Here is a 21,286-nt window from a genome sequence, read left to right on the forward strand (position 1 = left end):
ATGGGAATTCCAAAACACTTATTGTGCCGGTGTAGAACCTATACATGGGTCAAGAGACAGTTCTTCTTTAACAAAGCAAGGAAACAACACATGGTTTAAAATGAGAAGATATGTGTGTCAGGTTTGTATTCTATCAATTGGTATGCTGAGCAAATAATCCCAGAAACTAAACTATATGAAGAAGAACATGACATCAGGATAGAAGGTTCATAAACAACCTGCAATATGCAGATGACAAACATGATTTGCTGAAAGTGAGGGGTAATTTGAGGTACTTGCTGACCAAAATGAAAGACTATAGTTTTCAGTAGGGATTATAACTCAATATAAAGAAAACAAAATTAGATCAACTGGAACCATATGTAATATCCTGATAAACAGAGAAAAGACTGAAGTTGCCAAAGATTTCATTTTACTTGGATACATAATCAACCTCATGGAAGCAGCAGTCAAGAAATCAAACAATACACTGCCTGGGGTAAATCTGCCACACAGGACTTGTTTACAGTGTTAAAGAGCAAAGACTTCACTTTGAAGACTATGATGCACCTGACCCAAGCCATAGTATTTCCAATCACCTCATACGCGTGTGAAAACTGGACAATGAATAAGGACGACTGCGGTAGAATCCATGCATTTGAACTGTGGTGTTAGTAAAGGCTCTTGAATACACGATGGAATGCCAAAAAATGAGTAAATCAGTGTTGGCAAAGTACAGCCAGAGTAAGTGTTCCTTAGAAGTAAAGAAAGCAAGACTTTGTCTCGCATGCTTTGGACAGGTTGTCAGGAGGGATTAGTCCGTGGAGAAGGCCATCGTCATGACAAATTGTCAGCAAAAGGGAGGAAGACTAATGAGAAGAATTGACACTGTGAGTAGAGCAATGGGCTCACACGAAGCAAAGATGGTGTGGATGCCAAAGGACCAGGCAGTAGTGCCTTCTGTTGGCCATAGGGTTACTGACTTGCCACTGACTTAAAGGCACCTACAAACAACAATACTGGTGTGGGTTTATATCACTTAAATGAAATATTTTCTATACCTCACATGTAATATGTATATAACTTAGAGTAATACAATCCGATATGAATGCCCACAAGAATTCTTGTGAATATGTAACTGTTGTCCTCAGCCTTGTGATGGAGAAACACACCCAGACATCATGAATTGCTCAAAGCTATGCAGTGACTGAGTCCTTATGCTGGGATGCAGTCACTCACCATCTCTCCACTCTTTAAAGCACTGTGAGCTTGCAGTCAGCTGTGTCACCCCCCCCCCCCAGCCTTTGTCTATGGACCAGGAAGCAAGGTCAGAGAGATGAACCAACGTGTCCAGTGTGTCACTGTGAGCAAATGCAAGGAAGACTGTGATCTTGGCTTTGACAACATGGTGGGCTGAGTTATCTAGTACTCTTCTTTATCAAATGTATCCTGGGCTTTCTTGTTCCTGAGGAATCACCTGTATAGACCCTGGACCACAAGGACAGCACTGAAGAGCAATCTCCTTTTAGTGCCAATCTGTTGTTGTTGTTGTTGTTGTTGTGGGCCATTGATTTGTCTCTGATCTATAGCAATCCTATGAACAAAGGAACAAAACCCCGCACAGTCCTGCACCATACTCAGAATTCTTCCTATGCCTGAACCTATGAATGCAGCCACTGTGTCAACCCATCTTGCTCAGGGGCCTTTCTCTTCTAAACATGATGGCCTTCTCCAAGGACTGGTCTCACCTGACAATAAGTCCAAAGTATGCAAGACCAAGTCTTGCCATCTTTTCCTCTAGGGAGTACTCTGGCCTTACTTTTTCCGAAACAAATCAGTTTGTCCTTTTAGCAGTCTATAATACTTTCAATATTCTTTGCCAGCACCACAATTCAAAAGCATTGGTTCATCTACAGTCTTTGTTATTCAATGTACAATTTTCACCTGCATATGATGCGATGGAGAATACCATCTCTGGGGTCAGGTGTACCTTAACCATCAAAGTAACATTTATGCTCTTCCGTACTCTAAAGAGGTCTGTGCAGCAGACTGACCTAATGCAACTTGTCTTTTGATCTCTTGACTGCTACGTTGACGAGCATTGATTGTGGATCCAAGTAAGAGAAAATCCTTGACAACTTCAACCTATTCTCCATTTTTCAGGATGTTACCCACTGGTCTAGTTGTGAGGATTTTGATCTTCCTTACATTAGGTTGTAATCCATGCTGAAGGCTACAATCCTTGATCTTCATCAGCAAATGCTTCAAGTCCTCCTTCACTTTCAGCAAGAAAGGTTGTGTCATGTGCATATCACAGGTTACTAATAAGCCTCCCTCCAATCCTGATGCCACACTCTGCTTCTATGATGATTTACTAAGTGTATAGATTGAGCAAGTATGTTAAGAGGATACACCCTATAGCACACCTTTCCTGGTTTTACACCATGCAATATTCCCTTATTCATTCATACACCTGCCTCTTAAACTATATACAAGTTGTGAATGAGCACAATGAAATATTCCAGAATTCCATTCTTCTCGAGGTTATCCATAGTTTATTATGGTCCACACTGTCGAATGCTGCTGCATAGTCAATAAAACACATGTAAACATCTTTCCGGTGTTCTCTGCTTTCAGCCACGATATATCTGACATCAGCAATGATATCCCTTGTTCCACGTCTTCTGCTGAATCCTGAACTTCTGGCAGTTCCCTGTCAATGTACTGCTGCAAGTGCCATGGGATGATATTCTGCAAAATTTTACTTGTGCATAATATCAATATCTTGCTATATTTTGAGCATTCTGTTGGGTCACCTTTCTTTGCACTGGGCACAAATATGGATCTCTTCCAGTCAGTTGGCCCGGTAGCTGTCTTCCAAATGTCCTTGCCTAGCCAAGTGAGTGCTTCTTCGGTTTCCTGAAACTTTTCAGTGGGTAGTCCGACAGTTCCTGGCGCCCAGTTCTTCCTTCAGCAGCATTGGTTCTTGCTCAGGAGAGTCTACCTGCTGAAATGGTGGACTGTCATGTGCCAACCTACATGGCCAATAAAGAGGGTCAGTGACTTGCTCTTTCAGGATCCATCCATAAGTGCCAAGTTCTTTGCTCTTGTTCCTCCTCTAGGAGCACTGTTCATTCCTTCCATGTGTGTGGGTGGCCAGATGTTGCACCGTGGCCCAGTGGTGCAACGTCAGCTGGTTAACTTTCCAAGATCAGCCTTAAAGGATATGTGGGCTTCTTTTCTGTCAAAGCTCCTTGTCTCTCAGAGTCACTTTCCCTCTGAAATTCTGGGATTGGGCTCAACTGATAAGAAGGAGAAATTCTAGAAAGCATCCTGCCCAGTGGGTTTGGGCAACTTTCTATAGAATGGGGAACTTTTAGGCTCTGAGGATATATTCCCACTCTGTTGAGATGAAAATTGTATTTTCCTGTGCCAAACAAACTGAATAATGGTTACAATTAACCAAATAACTCAAGAGGAGGGGAAACTATTCTTGTCTACGCAAATGGATATTTGGGGATCTGAATTATTCAGCAATTTTTCTCAATCTACAAATGTATCACTTAGTGTCAGTATAGCTCCATCTGATGTGAAATGAAAGGATTTCTATTTATTTCTCGACAAGATGAGAATGTTATAGAAAAGGTCATATCATGGACTGGTTTGATTTTTTTATTATTGTTCAGAAACCAAGATCTAGAAGAGACTTCAGAAAGCAATTGAAAGCTGTGATTTGTTTTTCAAGAATCTTTTTAGACAGTGGTCTGCTTTGTCATATGAAATTTTAGGTTGAAACTCTAATTTAAAAACAGATGAAAATGGAGGCACTCGGGCTAACATGGCTAGAGGGTGGGGGACCAGCAGCTGTCTACCTGCTTGCCTTCCGCCCTCCTCTCACCATGACAAGGAGGCTGAGCTAAAGAATCTTGGGACTCCTGGGAGCACAGTTTGAACACTCCTGATCCTGTTCAACCCTCCTAGGAATGAGGAAAGGGAAGCTCAGAGAGTTGATTCTCATGAGAGGTTGTTCACATTGAACATCGGAACTCCTGCCTTCAGTGCGATGCTCATTTAGGATGACATTTACATTTTGTCCTTGCGGTCTTTTTCTGCATAACAAACTATCTCAAAAGGTAGTGGCTTAAAAGAATGGCAGGGATTTGTTTTCATAGATCTGCATTTGGGACAGGACCTGATGAGAATGACTTGTCCCTTTTCCATAGTACCCAGAGTCTTAGCTGGGGTAACTTGGAGGTTGGGGCTGATAGGCCATCTCTTGATCTTGACGTCATATCAGGGAATCTCCATGGGACCCCTCCATGTGGTCTCTCCATCACAGCAGACTGAGGGAAATTGGGCTTTTTACCTGGGACTCAAGATTCCAAGCGTGTTCTAAGAGGCCTGAAGAGAGCTGCAACGCTACTTTTTGGCTTATCCTGAAAATGTCCAGGACTGCACTCCTACCACATCCTATTGGACACGGTGGCAGCCTTGATTCGGTGTGGGAGGGCACGGCACACAGGCACGAGTCCTGGTGGGAAGGATGGCTGGGAGAGGAGTCACCTGGAGAGCTGGGTGTGCAACGTCCATACCCTTGCATGACCTTACAGAAATAGATGGCGCTATGATCTTGCCAGAGCTAAAGACAACAGAAGCATCATTATGAGTTTCCTCAGCTCATGGAAGCAAGGTCATGTGCAAGAGAGACGAACTAGTTCTAGGAGGTCGCAGAAAACCGACCCAAGACCAGAAACAAGGACAATCATTTCAGTTGACCATCAGGAAGAGCTTTCAAAGAAAATAATCAACGTGAGCCTTGGCTCCCGCTCTGAGGTAGTGGTTTCCCCATCACAAGAGAGGTCTGTCTCGTTTCTTTCCTTACTGAAAGTGTCGGTGAAAATGATAAGGAGGGACACTTGCATCTCCTTGAACACGCTGTTTTTAGTTGCCACCAGGGCAATTCCCACCCGCGGTGACCCTTTGTGTACAGGGTAAAACTGCGCCATAGGGTTTTCCAAGTTGTGACCTTCAGAAGGGTACCACCTGCTGTGTCTTCCAAGGTCCCACGAGGTGGATTTGACCAGCCAACCTCTTTGTTACTAGCTGACTGCCCCGCCATTGGCTGGCATCACCCAGGGACAGCTCCACCCCTCCCCCACCCCGCAAAGGAGGGATGCAGAAATACTAACTATGTGCATTTCTAAGAATCAAGATTTCATACAAATCTAATTCTTGTTTGTTTGTCTTTTCTTTTTTCCCCCCTTTTTGGACATTTCCTTCATCTGACTGCCCATCAATACATAGAAGAAATGCTTATTCCTACTCCTATTACTTGTAAGTATCGAGCTGGTTAACTTTGCTTTGTGCTCTGTCAGGGAACCTGTAGCATGCCTTTCCTGCACCCATCCAGTGTCTATTAGTCACTCATGTCTACTTCCATCTAAGTCATCGATAGCCCCAGCGTTTTTATTTTGTGTAAATGTTTTCCATTTGAAAATGCACTGTCCTGGATCTTGTTTGTTGTGTTTCTGCCATCCCGGTCTCTCCTACCTTTGTGACTGCAGTCTTCTGGCTAGGAATCTCCTAATTCCAGTGAGATGGGTCTCATCCTCCGGCAGGACTTAAATACAACGCATCACAGATCTCAGTGACTTTGGGTTCACTGGGGTCTCCTTAGCCCTGGGACGCAATGTTTTGAAAGGAATTCATAAGGTGTTTTTTCCCATCTCAGAAAGTCTCTGGGGAGTCATGACTTTGTCTAGAACCAAGTTCACAGGTGACAGAAACATCCATCCAAGTTCTTTGTTTGGTGCTGGAATGATCCCGGTTTGATATTTAACATTAGTTGCCCGTGCTGTCGGCGTATTCAGTTGGACATTATCAGTGGTTAATTGCCCATCTTTTTTTCCTCTTAATTAAGCCACACATTTTCAAAACACGAGCGTAACATGGGAAGACTCTTTAAAATAGAGTTAAAGAGTTAGAAAGTCCCTGAATTTGTTGCACACACTTACTGTTGGTTTTGCATCTTTGGCCATGGAGGTGCAGAGAAGTCATATGAGCTTAGCACACACCCAGTTATCAAAGGAGGGGGGGAAGTATAATGCGGGGCATCTGTTCCTGTCAAACGCATTGCCCACCACTGCATGCCTTCGCCTATCCTTGGAGATGCCAGCCCTGCGAACCAGGCCATGCCTGTGGGTGCTCATCTTCTGAAGTCTTTGCAGGTGAGGACAGAATCAGCCAGAGACTGCCCCAGCCCCTCTGCTCCGTGCTTGAGGACAAAGATCTAGAGGTCCTAGAAATAAACAGAGAATTCTGCTACCGCTACCACCATGTTACGCACTCCCACTGCCCACCCTGGAGATAGCAGAGAATTCACATCATTTGTTCATGAATCTAGTTGACAAGTATGGATCGAGCACGTCCATTGTGTTCCAGACATGGTGGATGGACAGATGACTAGAACTTTGAACCCACCCCTCAAGATGCTAAAGCCTATTTGAAAGACTAGTATAAAATCACATCGCTGAGGTGTTGGCTGAGAGGTGCCTGTGCACACTGCCGTATAGGAGCGCTCAGTTGACTGGCTAACATTTTAATGAGGGGAAAGATAGCTGTCCATGTGTATAGAGATGGCTGAACCCATCAGAGTAATTGTGAGCCTGGCACAGGACCGAGTGGTGTTTCATTCGGTTGTACACAGGGTCACTATGAGTCAGAACTGCCTTGACAGCACTTCATACATACACACAACACAGAACCTAATATTGGAAAACGGTGAGCAGGAGGAACAGCCTGCGCAAAGGCACGCAGTTTTGACAACGATGGCATGGTGTTGGTATGAGGGGAAAAAGCTTCGGGGTCATAGCGCCCTGAGTCCATGTCCCATCTCTAGCATGAACCAGCTACGCAGCCTTGAGATTATTTTCTAGACCCTTTGAAACTTAATTTCTCTTAACACTAAAAGGGGAGTAATCGTGCTTGACTCCGAGATTTACTTGAAGAGGAATGCTGATTTTTTTTAAGTGCCTGGAACAAAATTGGCACTCATGAAATGTCATTTTTATTTCCTTTCCCTGGAAAGAAAGCAGAAGGAACTAGAGTGGTAATGGTAGCCCCAAGGAATTCTCTGGTCTCCCAGGGATTCTTCTTCTTCTTGTTTTTTTCCCTCCCAAGGATTCTTAAGGCATCGGTGTTCCACAGGGTTGGTAGACATGTCACGAAGGGATAATAACAAGACCTTGACAGAAGAGACTCTCAGCTAGAGTCCTGAGTCTGCTGTCTGCACACTGTGCATCCCTCAGCAAATATGTCTTCTAGAGGGCTGCTTTTAGACACCAGCAACCAGGGCACCATTCAGTTGGTCCTCTGCCTCTATACTCCACAGCAGAGAACAGGAGTCTGTGGGGCCAAGGGGATGAGGTGTCCCTTCTAGACCATACCCTGGGTACTCAGGGCCCTGGAAGGCCCTGCTCAAACAGTAATAAGCCTGTATTAACACTCTTGGGCCCAAGGTATAGCCAAGGGTCAGCTGTTTGCAGGAGAGCATGGAGAGGGATTGAGCAGCAAGGCTGGGTGTGTGCTGGGTGCCTGTGCCTTTTTGAGCTGGGGGTGGGATAGATGGGTGGCAAGTCACAGTCAAAGGTCACTCGCTGTACTTTTACCCCTACCACAAATATTCAAGCCCAGAAACTTAGCTTAATTGCCTTTAAAATGGGAACATGGACCCAACTTAAATGGGTGACAATGACCATTAGAGTTTGGACAATAGGAAAGCCTGTGGCCTCTACAGAGATGCCTGGAATATTTGAAAATTGACAGCTAGCCGCATCAGTCTATGGGATGAGAAATGGAAGTGGAGAAGCCATGGTCCTAAGGCATGGTTGTTTGGGTGGAATGATTCAAGTCGCTGTGCTGGCCACCTGGCTGCAGGTACTAAACCCTGCAGGGATGCTTCCGCCATAGCAAATCACGACAACCATTTGGTCCAACCTCACACTCTAGGATTAATCAGCTTTCATTCTTTCACTTGTTAAAAGTTAATGCAATACCTTCCCTGTGCCCAGCATTATGCCCCGTCCTGGAGACAGAGCCAAAAGCCAACCATCATGGCCTGGGCTTTCTGGGAGTTTACATGCTTATGTTCAAATGGTGCAATTATATAACGAATACATGAATACAGTAATTACCGTGTATGATAAATGCCACGAAAAGAACGGAAACCCTATGGGACTAATCCATGCACTACAATGATCCATTGCACTCTCTGGCACCTCTCCCCACAGGACTGTTTGAAGACACAGTCTTTAAACTTGGTACCATGCTCTGTGCTGGGCACTGGGGGAGTTCCAGGTGAACAGCAATGAGGTAACCGACAGAATATGCAAATGCCATGGCAAAGAAGGGATTTTTAATTGGTGCAGACTTGGAGTTCTTGGTCACAGATTGCCAGAGAGTGAAACGAAGAAGTGTCTGGATGGGACACAGGATTCCATAATAACGTTCCTAATTTTATATTCAGCGAACCCCAAATAATTTTTAATCATTTTATTTGGGGCCCATACAACTCTTATCACAATCCATACATATATCCATTGTGTCAAACACATTTGTACATTTGTTGCCATCATCATTCTCCAAACATTTGCTTTCTACTTGAGCCCTTGGTATAAGCTTCTCATTTTTCCCCTCCCTCCCCACTCCCCCCTTCCCCATGACCCCTTGAGAATTTATAGATCATTATTATTTTGTCATATCTTATACCATCTGATGTCTTCTCTCACCTACTTCTCCGCAGTCCGTCCCCCAGGGAGGAGGTTATATGTAGACTTTGTAATCAGTTCCCCCTTTCTCCCTCACCTTCCCTCCACCCTCCCGGTATTGACACTCTCACTATTTCCAGTTCCTGTCTGTGCCAGTGTACACCCTCCGGTCCAGCTGGATATGTAAGGTAGAATTGGGATCATGATAGTTGGGAACGGGGGAAGCATTCAAGAACTAGAGGAAAATTGTATATTTCATAGTTGCTACATGGCACCCTGACTGGCTCGTCTCCTCCCCGCAGCCCTTCTGCAAGGGGATGTCCAATTTCCCACAGATGGGCCCTGGGTCCCCACTCTGCACTCCCCCTCATTCACAATGCTATGATTTTATTTTAATTTTTTGGTCTGTAATGCCTGATACCTGATCCCTTTGATGCCTTGTGATCTCACAGGCTGGTGTGCTTCTTCCATGTGAGCTTTGTTGTTTCTCAGTTAGATGGCCCCTTGTTTATCTTCCAGCATATAGGACCCCAGATTCTATATCTTTTGACAGCTGGGCACCATCAGCTTCATTTACTGCATTTGCTTATGCACCTGCTTTGTCTTCAGTGATCGTGTCAGGGTAGGCTGGTGTGCTTCTTCCATCTGGGCTTTGTTGTTTCTTAGCTAGATGGCTGCCTGTTTATCTTCAAGCCTTTAAAACCCATGGACAAGGGAACAACAAGTGATCCAAAATCAGTGGCAAGGAGGGTGTAAGAGGTCTGGCAGTGCTGGATGAAGGGCAATGTAACCGAGAGGAATTACTAAAACCCAAATGAAGGCTGAATATGATAGTGGGAAAGTACAAAGAAATAGATGGAAGAACTAGGAGGCAAAGGGTAGTCCTAGAAATTTAAATACAGGCATATACAGATGTAAATATATTTATATACAATGAGGGGGAAATAGATCTATGTACATATATTTATAGGTTTACTATTGAGAAAACAGATGCGGGTGCTCCAGTGGTGCAGTTGTTAGCATGCGGTACGTATAAGAAAACAGATGGACAGTGAGCCCCTGCTCAAGTACTCCCTCGACACAAGAACACTTTGTTCTAACAATTTGGCAGTCTGAGATGCTCACCTTCCTGGCACAATCGCTGAAGACAATGGGTACACAAGCAAATGTGGTAAAGAAAGCTGATGGTGCCCAGCTATCAAAAGATATAGCATCTGAAGTCTTAAAGGCCTGAGGACACACGAGTGGCCATCTAGCTGAGAAACAACAAAACCCACATGGAAGAAGCACACCAGCCTGTCCCAACTTGATTGCTGAGGACAAAGTGAGTGCATAAGCAAAAGTGGTGAAGAAAGCTGATGGTGCCTGGCTATCAAAAGATATAGTGTCTGAGGTCTTAGAACACCAAATTATTTGATTGTCATGTTTTCTCTCTCACTATAATTTTCTCTGTGACATGCTATCCACTGTAGAGAAGTTTTTGGTAGTTATTCTCTTAAGCACCAGCCCTCCTATTTCCAACTTCCTTCAAGCCCCTGCATGGTATCATCTAGACAGCTGGTGGCATACAGTCACACTCTGAGCACTCAGGACACTCTTCCCTGGTTGGTACCAACATCCCTAGTTAATGGTAAGGACAGGACTCTAAAGAAAATCATTCATTCTTCAAAAATCCACCTAGCAGCAGAAGAGAAGAATGGCCTATCTTAGAGACAGAGATATACAGAAGGAGAAGTGGTTTAGAATAAAGGAGATGCAAATGGATCCAGACATGTTGGGCTGAGGCTACTGGTGGGGCTCTCAAGGGAGACAGAGTCCTCTGAGAACTTGGGCATGCAGAGGTAGAGAGGTGTGGGTGGGAATGGATGACAGGAATCTTCCTCAGAGAGATGGCAGGGGAGTGGGGCATGGGGGCAGGGCACTGGGAGCAAATGATATTTTAACCCTGGACCAAGAGTTGAAGGAGATCGGAAAGCTAAGAGCTGAGGTCCCAGAATTAACAATGCTTAAAGATTCAGAGGATGAGAAGAGCTGGCAAAACTGACCGTGAGAGAAGAGGATAACTGGAAGAGCCAAAGGGAGGAGGCCATTGTGTACGGAGGCATGGGCTTGCTGCAGGTAACACAGAGGCACAGAGGGGGAGGACATGGACAACGGAAACCAGCTAGCTGGGGGCCTTGAAGAGGAGCGCTCCACTTAGAACACTGAGCCCTGAAACAGGCGAAGCATAAGAATGGCCTCTTGCTGGGTCAGGGAGTCTTGGGCACATGTCTGAGTAAATGGACAAGCCTATGCAGAAAGAATCTACTGACGATATTGGAGGTGGAGGAGACTCTGGATGAGAAGATCTGGAGGCAGTGTTTAAGGGCAGGGCCAGTCTAGGGAGGAATCAGTATCTGTGATGTGATTTCCAAGGGATTTGTGGGCACTTGGAAGTTTGAGAAACCCTGACTGAATCCAACTCTTAGTTCGGTCATCCATACAGTCTGGAAGTTCACACCCTCCTTGATCCAACTGGTTTCTCCAAAAGCCTCTCCCACCCCATGTTGCTGAAATTAAATGCTTCTAATGCACTCTGGCTGAATGATTTTTTTTCAACTAAAGCCCTGTATAGTCAGTGTGGTAGTTATATAACCAGTTATCAATTTGAGAGGTTTAAGAGTGAAGGGGTAGAGTCTAGCCTGTCAATCAGGTCAAAGCCGATGAGGCCTCTGTATGGCCATCTCCTGAGGATTCTGGGAACTCCTGTATTCCTCCTTGAAGGCAGGAGACACACACTCTCTCTCTGATCACTCCGTGGGAGACATTGGAGCTGACAAGACACATGGAGCTACTGTAGCGTCCTGAGCTAGAGGAGCCAGTTGGAGACTTCTGCCAGTGCTGAGATGCTTACAATGCCACTGGATCTACAAGAGTTACCACCCACTGGTCTGTGATCGTCCTACATTTAGCATCATTGCAGGTGTTTCATGAGTCTGAAGAGGTGTTTATACATTGGTACCGGACATATGGGCTAATACCAGACTTATGGACTTGATCTGGTCTGGTCTAGGATATTTTCTCAATATTCAGTTGCTCTTATATATAAAGCTCTTCCTTGTACACATATGTGTCTCCCTAGATTTGTTTCTCTAGTCTACCCAGACTAACACCGTCATTGAAAATATTTATGTATGAACTTTAGTGCAACTCCTGGGCAAGGTTCTGGGGATGAGAGGTAGTGTAACAGACCCAAACCCCGGACTCCATGGACCAGACCGTTTGTTTCAAGGAGGTAGAAAATAAGCCAGGTATACAAGGAAAGTAAGTAGTATATTATATCATGATATGAGCTAAGGAGAGAAAAAGTACCCCTGGTGTGTCAATTTGTTGCATGGTGGTAGCTTGTGTGTTGCTGTAATGCTGGAAGCTGTGTCACCAGCAGAGCTTCAGATACCAGTAGGTTACCCAAGGTCAATGGATTTCAGTGGAACTTCCAGACTATGAACAGACTGCGAAGAATGAATACACTGTCGACTTCTGTGGCACTAGTCACTGAATCCTATGAATAGCCGGAGGATGTTACCAATATAGTTCCAGAAGACGAGCCCCTCAGGCCGCAAGGCACTCAAACAAGGCTGGGATGAGCTGCCTCCTAAAGATGGAGCCAGCCTTAGTGCGATGGATGGAGGAAAGCGTTGGGGACCTTCATTTGCTGATGGGGCATGACTCGCAATGAGAAGAAACAGTTACAAACACCCACGAATAATCAGAATGTGGAGCGTATGAAGTGTGAATCTGCCAAAAGCACAGTCTTCAGAAATGAAATAGAAAGCATAAAGATTGATATCCTAGGCCTTAGTTCATTACAATGGATGTGGGGCCCATTTTGAATCAGACAATCATATGCTAGGAATGGCAGAAGAATGGCGTCACATTTATCATGAAAAAAACCCACACCACTTTGACATCAATCTTGAAGTGCAATACCATCTGTGCAAGGACAACAGCCATACACCTACTGAGCAGCCTGGTTAAAACAACTACTCGAGCTTGTCTACAAACCAGGAAAGCTAATGGGGAGCAAAGTTTAGCATTATACCCACTTTTTCAATCTGATGCATTGATAAGTATTGGTGATTGGAATGAGAAAGCTGGAACCAAACTGGAAGGAACTCAAAACCAGGCAAACTCACTACCATCGAGTCAATTCTGACCCACAGCAGCCCTGTAGGACAGAGGAGAACTGTCCCTGTGAGTTTCCAAGACTGTAGCTTTTTGTGAGAGTAGAAAGCCTCCTCCTTCTCCCTGCCATGGAGCATCTGGCACTTTCAAACTGCTGCCCTTGCAGTTACAGTCCAACGCGTACCCCCTATGCCACCGGAGCGCAACAGAGGAAAATATGGCGCTGGTAACGGAAATGAAACTGGAGATCTCATCCTAGAATAGTATAAGACCAGTGACTTCTGCATTGCAAATACCCCTTCACAACAACACAAATGGCAACTCTACATGTGGACTTTACCAGACACAACACACAGACATCAAAATCACTGAAACTGTGGAAAGAGATGATGGAGAGGCCCAATATCATCATTGACAACAAGGCCAGAGGCTGAACAGATCATCAATTGCTCCTATGTAAGTTCAGGCTGAAGTTGAAGAAATGTAAAACAGGTGCACTAGAGCCAATAAGACCTTGAGTATATCCTGCCTGCATTCTAAGAACAGATTGGATGCGCTGCACACGAATGACAGGAATGCTGAGTGGTTCTGGAATGACATCAAGAACATCACACACAAAGAAACAACAGATTCTTTTTAAAAGACCAAAAAGAAAAAACAAAAAGTGCATGTTAGCAGAGACTCTGAACATTGCTCTGAAATGTAGGTTAGCTAACCCAAGTGAAAGACCTGATGAAGAGAAAGAGCTAAACAGGAAAAATTCAAAGGGCAGCTAGGGAATACAAGGTAAATGATTACAATGAGATATGCAAAGACCTAGATTTAGAAAGCCAAAAAAGAAGACCACAGCTCAGCATATCTCGAGCTGAAAGAACTGAAGGGGAAAAAGTCAGCCTGGCTTTAGGTTGGAGTAGTCTATGGATAAAATATTTAACAATTCAGGAAGCATTAAAATAAGATGGCAGGAATACAGAGTCATTGAGGCAGCCTCTGATCAAGAACCAGTGGTACTGAGGCACAAGTACAAGCTGCACTGCAAGCACTGGCCCAAAAGAAGGCTCCAGTAATCGACAGAATACCAACTGCAATGTTCCAACAAGCAGATGCAGCACTGGAAGCCTCAGGAGTGTATGCCATGAAGTTTGAAGACAGCATGGCCAACCAACTTGAAGAGATCCATATCTGCTCTGATTCCAAAGGCAGGCAACCTAACACGAAGAAGAAATGATTAAACATTACCATTAATATCACATGCCAGTAAAATGTTGTTGAAAATAAATTTTAAATAGCTGCCACAGGACACCAACAATGAACTGCCAGAAATGCAACCTGGATTCAGCAGGGGATGTGAAAGAAGGGATCCCATCCTTGCTGATGTCGTCCGGACCTTGGCTGAAACCAGCTAATACAAGAACTATGTTACTTGTATTTTACTGAATATGCAATAGTGTTCAACTGTGCGGATCATAACAAACGATGGATAGCCTTGAACAAAATGGGAATTTCAGAACACGGAGATGTGTCTGTGCAGAACTTGGACATAAGTCAAAAAGCAGTTGTTCTGACAGAACAAGGGAAGCGTGCATTGCTGTACATCCAAAAGCTATACACTCGGGATGTATCCTTTCACCACACTTATTCAGTGTGTATGCTGACCCAGTGATCTGAGGAGCTGGACTAGATGAAGAAGACTATGAGATTCAGACGACACATTTTGCTTGCTGGAAGCCAAGAAGACTTGAAGCAGCTGCCGACGAAGACAAAAAACTGTAGCTTCATTGTAGGTAAATAAAACAAAAAATCTTCACAACTGGTCCAATAGACAACATCAGGATAAACAGAAAAGATTGAAGTTGTCAAATATTTCATTTTACTTAGATCCACAATTAATAGTCATGGATGCAGCCATCAGGGAATCCAATAGTACATTGCACTGGGCAGATCTGCCACACAGGACCCCTTTAAAGTGTTAAAAAGCAAAGCTGCCACTTTGAAGCCTAAGGTGCCCCTGAACCCAGCCATGGTATTTTCAATCCTGTCACGTGCATATGAAAGCTGGATAATGAATAAGGAAGACAGGAGACGATTTTGATGCTTTGAATGATGGAGTTAGTGAGGAATACTGAAAGTGACATGGACTAAAAATCTCCTCTGAAAAAAGTTCAGCGTTAACGATCCTTACCAGTGAGGATTGTGAAACGTCATCTCAAGTGCTTTGGACATCTTTTCGGGAGAGACCAGTCCCTGGAGAAGGACATCATTCTTGGTAAAGGAGAATGTCAGTGAAAAAGAGGTAGACCCTCCGCACGATGGAATTGACGTGGTGGTTGCAACAATTGTCTCAATGTAACAATGGTGAGGATGGTACAGGACTAGGCATGTTTTATTCTGCTGTGAATAAGATTGCTATGGGTCAGACTAACTAGATGGCAACCAGTAAAAAAAAAGGAAAAGAAACAAAAACAAATGAATCTGAGAAAGGGGTATAAGGTGTCAGTGAGGGAAAAACCAAACAATTTCAAGGGGGTACCTCCCCCCCAAAAAAACCCACCAGAATTGTGCTGGGCAGACCAGAGCTTTCACAGTATGCATCTTCACCACCATCCCCTCCCAGGCAAGTATCTAGCAACTCGCTCCAGTTAGTGCACCCAGTGGCGTTGCCTGGGAAGTTTCTCTCTGGTCACAGTGAATTTTTCATAAGAGCAGTTTTGCTCAAACCTTATTTTTTGTGATGGCTGATTTAAGAGAACAGTATGAGACTGAAATTGTGTTTCCTGCTCAGGAAAAATGCTTCAGAAACTGTTATGATGTTGAACACAGCTTACCAGGACAGCACAATGGGAAAAACTCAAGTGTCTGAGTGGTTTCCTCGTTTCCAAAAAGGTGAAATGTCAATTGATGGCAAACCTCATTCTGGATGTCCGTCAACTGGTCCCAAAGGGACGAAAATGTCCACTCGCGGTGCATTTGGAGTTCAGTCCACTAGGTCAGGCTGTTAATCAAGCTTCCTATTTAGAGGTTCTGAGAAGATTGAGTAACAGTGTGCAACAAAAAGTCCTGATTTGTGGCAGTCGGAGGACTGGTTTTGCCAACACGACAATGTACCTGCTCATGTAGCCATCTCAGTGCAAGCACCAGTTTTTGGCAAAAAGCAGCATAGCTCTCTTGCCCCGCACACCTTACTCACTTGACCTCTCCCTCTGTGACTTCTTTTTGTTTTGGTGAATGAAGAGGGACATGAAAAGACAGTGATTTGACGACACAGAGAGGTAAAGAAAAAAACAAAGGTGGTGCTGTCAGCCATCCAAACAGACGAGTTTGAAAAATGTTTCCAAGAATGCAATCACAGATTTGACAAATATATGAAGTATAATGGAGAGGACTTTGAAGGTGATAAGATTGTTTTGTAAAAAAAAAATTAAATCCATAGCTTTGAAAAGCATTTTCATTTGGGGGGTATACCCCCTCGTATGTCTCTGTTTTCTCCAAAACAAAGAGTCTGTCAAGAATTATTCCCATTACAAGGTCCCACATGCAAGATCAGGGTTTCTGTAAAGAACAAGATAAACTCAGAACTGGTGGACTTTGAGTTGATTCCAATTCACAGAATCCCTTTAGGACAGAATAGAGCTGCCCCATAGCATTTTCTAGGCTGTGGTCTTTAGGACAGCAGACTGCTGTATCTTTCTCCCGCAGAGTGACTCATTGGCTCGAACCACTGACCTTTCAATTAACAGCCAAGCACTGTGGGACCAGGGCTCATGAAGAGCCAGAAAATAAAGATGTTTTACTCTTCAAGGTAAGATGTAACAGCTCTCACTCTGCTGCTGTAACATGAACGCCGTCAGAGGCACCATGTAAACAACTAAGGGTGGTTCTCTTCCAATAAAACCTTTTTTTTTAAAAATAAAATAAAATCAGCTGACAGACCCAACTTGTCTTTTAGACCATAGTTTTCCTACCTTCTCAACAACTGAGAATGAGGAGAGTACGGGTCTCAAGATGAATCCTGATATACTGAGCAACTGCTACCTGCTGAGTCTTGTGCTTGGTATGGGGGAACACCTTGTGTCTGCGCACACCTTGTACCTGCCTCTACCTGGTTGGTTCATGCCCATACATAGAAAGGAGGTGGAAGTTGATAGGATTTCCATTTGGCACCCACTATGTGGAGTCCCTGGGTGGTACACATGGTTCATGAGTGTGACTGTGTTGAAATTTGTTAAAGCTCAGCTGTGTCAAAATCTGGCCGTTCAAGTGACCTAGAACACCTTGGGGGGAAAGGGCTTCTGGTGTACAGCTTCTGAAAATCAGCCCCTGAAAACCCTATTCCTGATGTGACACGCAAGAGAGAGTCTTCTTGAATTGGAATCAACTCCATGGCACCTGTTAGTGGTAGTACCTAGCAGGGTCACTGAACACAACAAAGCCATCTGTACACTATTGTGTTGATCTTAGTTGGATGGGTCTGAGGCTTGAGGTCTTGTCTATATCCCTCAGTAAGGAGTGGGCAGGGCTCAGCTTTGAACTCGAGGTCATCTGATCCTGAAGACTTCCTTCTCAACAAGCCCTATCCTCCAGAGGAAGGAAGGGTCCTTCCTACGCTCTGTGCCTGGGTAACCCGCAGCCAGGCTGTAAAAGGTCCAGGACTCAAAGTCAAGTCTATCTACTTGGAGAACTTGAGCTTGGGGTAAAGACATTGATGCTTTGCTTGGGGCCACTATCTTGGAACCCCCTGGTGCAATGTGGTCTCAACTGTCCTGGGTCTTGGCCATGAGGTGTGCCCTCTCCTGATCATACAGGTGGTGATATGTATAGGTAACATGCTATGATAAGTCAGTTTTCGCTAATAGGGATGCCCAGAAGAATGCTAAATATCAGGATGAATAATGGCCTAGCAAAGGTGGAATTACAGGTAGAAGGATGTAGGGATATGGGGACATGGGGGAGTTCGAGATGGGGTCCCTCATTCTCTGTCCCATCCAGAAAGCAGTGGAATGATGTGGAGGTTGGTGTCAGACCTAGATCACAACTCTGTCCAGCTGTTCTGACCTTGAACAACCTCAGACCCTCAGCAGCCCTTCTCAGCGTTGTCGTAAGAGGGAAGGAGAGTGTTTCAGTGGAGTAACAGTTAAGTGCCCAGCTCCTAGCTAGGAGCGTTGGTGGTTCCAATCCACCCCATGACTCGGTGGGAGAGACTTGGCAATCTGGTCCTACAAAGGGCCAAATTCCAGAAACACCTGTGAGGCCATTCTGTTCCCTCCCACGGAGTCACTGTGAGTCAGAACTGACCTAGCAGCAGCAGCAGCAATCTGCAGAGTGACCAGCCCGCTGCAGGTGTTCTCGAAATAGCAGCTCTTACTCCTCACACACTGAGCAGAAAGAACTGCTGCTCTGGAATGGTTTTCCCTGTCCTCTTGTAAAACACCACCCAGCGTCTTCGGTGCCTGCTTCTGAAAAGGATATTAAGAGACAGCGTGTGTTCACAGGTTAATTTACCTCAAGGCGTGTGATGGGTACTGTAATTGCGTAGAAAGGAGACGATTTCATGTAGTGGTTCCTACAAAAGTCCTCAGATGTTTACCAACCACTCTGGCCAACAGAGAATACTTAACTGCTTCACTGAACTTTGGACACACGCCTTATCCCAATGTCACAGAGGGGGGAAACATGCACTGCAGCTGGTCTCTCTCCATACACGCTATAGGACTCCGGGGCTTTGTCTGTCTGTCCTGTCCCCATCCCCATCCCCACCACCTCCCCCTTTTCCAGTGCATCTAAATCCTACACCATTCTTCAAGACGTAGCTCACGCTTCCTCCAAGAAGCCTTCCTTGATGCAAGGTGGCTGCCTTTCCCCCACCCTCATGGCATTCCCTTGGCCTGTGCACCGGAGCAAGTAGCTGTCCAGGGTGTTTCTTGTTTGGTGTAGTTGTTCCCCTTGGTGCTGGTGAGCTGGCCTAGTCAGTGTGGAAGGAATAAACCCACACGGAGAAATGGCAAGACCCTGACGTAGCAGCGAAACGGAGGTGCTCCGAGCTTACAAAGAAGACTAGCGTGAGACTTTTCCCAAACCCCGGAGCCTCTGCCTCCTTGGAGCTGGAGCTTCCAGGCAATGCTTCTTGCTCTTTTCCACTCTCTACATGACCTTAAATGAGGCACTTGTTCTGAGCCTCGATTTCCTGGTTTGTTTTAGGAGAGGGAAAAGCGCACACTTCAATGAAATGCATTTGCAAAATGTCTCATGCCTAGTCCACCCTCAACCATGGTAAACGACTGTCTCCTTCCCTCATCCGCCTATATCTTTTCACGTCATCGTCAGGGCTTGCCAATCAGGTATCCTCATTCCAATGCCTTTAAACACCAAACAATGATTGTATTAAGAGGCATTCAAGACACATTTTATATAATTCATCACCTGCTTTGTCTAAAAACAAAGAAAGAATTGGAGTGGAAGAACACTATTTAAAGATGATAAAAATCAATTACCAGAAGCTGACGGTGAACAGGTTGACAGGTGAAAATCTATGACATTTTCATGAAAGTAATACAATAATAGAGTCCCTAGGAAGTGCAAAAGAGGAACCCTGGGGGTGTCGTGGTTATATTGGGCTGCTAGAGCCTCCAGATCAGAAATTCAAAACCACCAGCCGCTCCTAGGAAGAAAAAAAAGGCTTTCTCCTCTCATAAGAAGTTACAGTCTTGGAACCCCACGTTCAGTTCTACCCTGTCCTAAGGGTTACTCTGAGTCGGAATCTACTGGATGGCTTTGAAGAAATACAAAAGATTCATGTGTTCCTCTACTAATCAAAAGATTGAGGGTTCAAGTCCACTCAGGGGTGCGTCAAAAGAAAGCTCTGACCATCGACTCTCCCCCTAAAAAAAATCAGTCACTGAAAATCCTATACTTCTGCAGGACGGTTCTACTCCGATGCACAAAGGGCCACCATGAATCAAAGTCATGCGACTACAGCTGGTTTGTCCGCCAAGGGCAGGGATTTTGTGAGAATCCTAATTCCTGGGTCTTGCCACCAGCTCTGCTCAGTCCTTTGGAAAGTGTGCCCTGGGATCTGTATTTTCAGCGAGCATCTCGGTCCTTCATGTGCATGTTGGCTTTGAGAGCAGCCTCCCTCCTGATAGCCTCACACCCTCATGCTCCCACTGTCCCTTTCTGGGTATCCAGCTTCCTTTTGGTGAGAGATGGTGAATGTAAGGTTTCCAGCTGGCCATTCTGCAGTGACTTCCTCTCAGAAGCCCCATCCCCCTTCCATGCGTGGAAAAGCCCAATCTCCTGGAAAGGAGGCGGTACTCTGCTCCCGGCTCCCGCCCTGCATGCCCTCAGACCTGGGCTGCAGCTTTGTTCTTGTATTTGTTTTCATCCCTCGCCAGTTCACTCATTTGCTGGTGAGCTTTCTCAGGTTACGCTGTCCTTAAGGTCTTAGCATGCCTAGTCCCCTGTGTGGCGTTGATTCCCCGCAATGATGCTGATCTCCCATTGAGTTCCGTTGTTCCATTCTCTAGAAGTATCTCTTTGGGTGATAGATGGTGATGGTAAGGTTTCAAGTCGCCCCTTCTGCCCGGTTTTCTATGGGCTATTTAGGCTTCAAAGTGCTGTGCGTGTACTTGGATGTTACCATTATGAATGCTTAATAGTCATGAATGCTGCCCCAGCACTCGTTCATGAGTGTACTGAACTGTACCGATAGATTTGGTTAGAGGTTGCAGCTAAACGGATGCTTTCTTGTTTTAGTCTATTGAACTTGAGCCTAAACATATCAGTCTTCAATACTAAACAGAAAATCTATAAGTCAGAGCTCCATCACCTTAATTAGGGAAAACACAAATGAGTGTTTCCCCTGAAAAGGTGCAGAGGGATGTTTATACCTACATCTTAACGAGTCCTCCGATCAGGTATTTGTGATGCCTTGAGGCTTAGAAAGATGTTTGTGATTTTGAATGTGTCTTCTGTGGAAATGGACTGGAACTTTGTCAAGAAGGTACAAGACTGAGGGTGGGTGCTCTCAGCCAACAATGAGGGGGGCCTACTGAAACAGGGTGGGAAAGAGGGTAGCTGGAGAGATGCTGTAGCGTGCTCCCCTGCTCCTCTTCAGGAATGAAGGTCTTACTGCCCCTGGGGCAGGCTGCTGCCTCAGCCAAGGACATTGTCCTTCCCAGGGCATCTAGAAAAGCCCCCACCAGCCCCTGGGGAGCCATTGATGGGTATAGCTCAAAAGACTCAATGCCATTGCTTCCATTCTGTCATAACCCCCCTCGGTTGGATAGGGTTCAACTGCTCCAGTGGGTTTCCAAGATTTTAACTTTATGGGAATAGAAAAATCTCACTTTTCTCCCAAGGAAAAGCTTGTGGATTCAAACTGC

The 21,286-nt window shown here is 45.1% G+C and overlaps 1 protein-coding gene across 1 annotated transcript in view; it reads left to right on the plus strand.

Moving 5' to 3' along the window:
- PTPRT (protein tyrosine phosphatase receptor type T) overlaps window positions 1-21,286 on the plus strand; it is an 890,723-nt gene that overhangs the window by 727,111 nt on the left and 142,326 nt on the right. The window contains exon 16 of the mRNA XM_075527730.1: window positions 5,284-5,313. Within this exon, the coding sequence (XP_075383845.1) occupies window positions 5,284-5,313 (30 nt within the window). The remainder of the gene's footprint in view (window positions 1-5,283; window positions 5,314-21,286) is intronic.

This window comes from Tenrec ecaudatus, chromosome 12 (genome assembly GCF_050624435.1).
Source record: "Tenrec ecaudatus isolate mTenEca1 chromosome 12, mTenEca1.hap1, whole genome shotgun sequence".
Classification (NCBI taxonomy): Eukaryota; Metazoa; Chordata; class Mammalia; order Afrosoricida; family Tenrecidae; genus Tenrec; species Tenrec ecaudatus.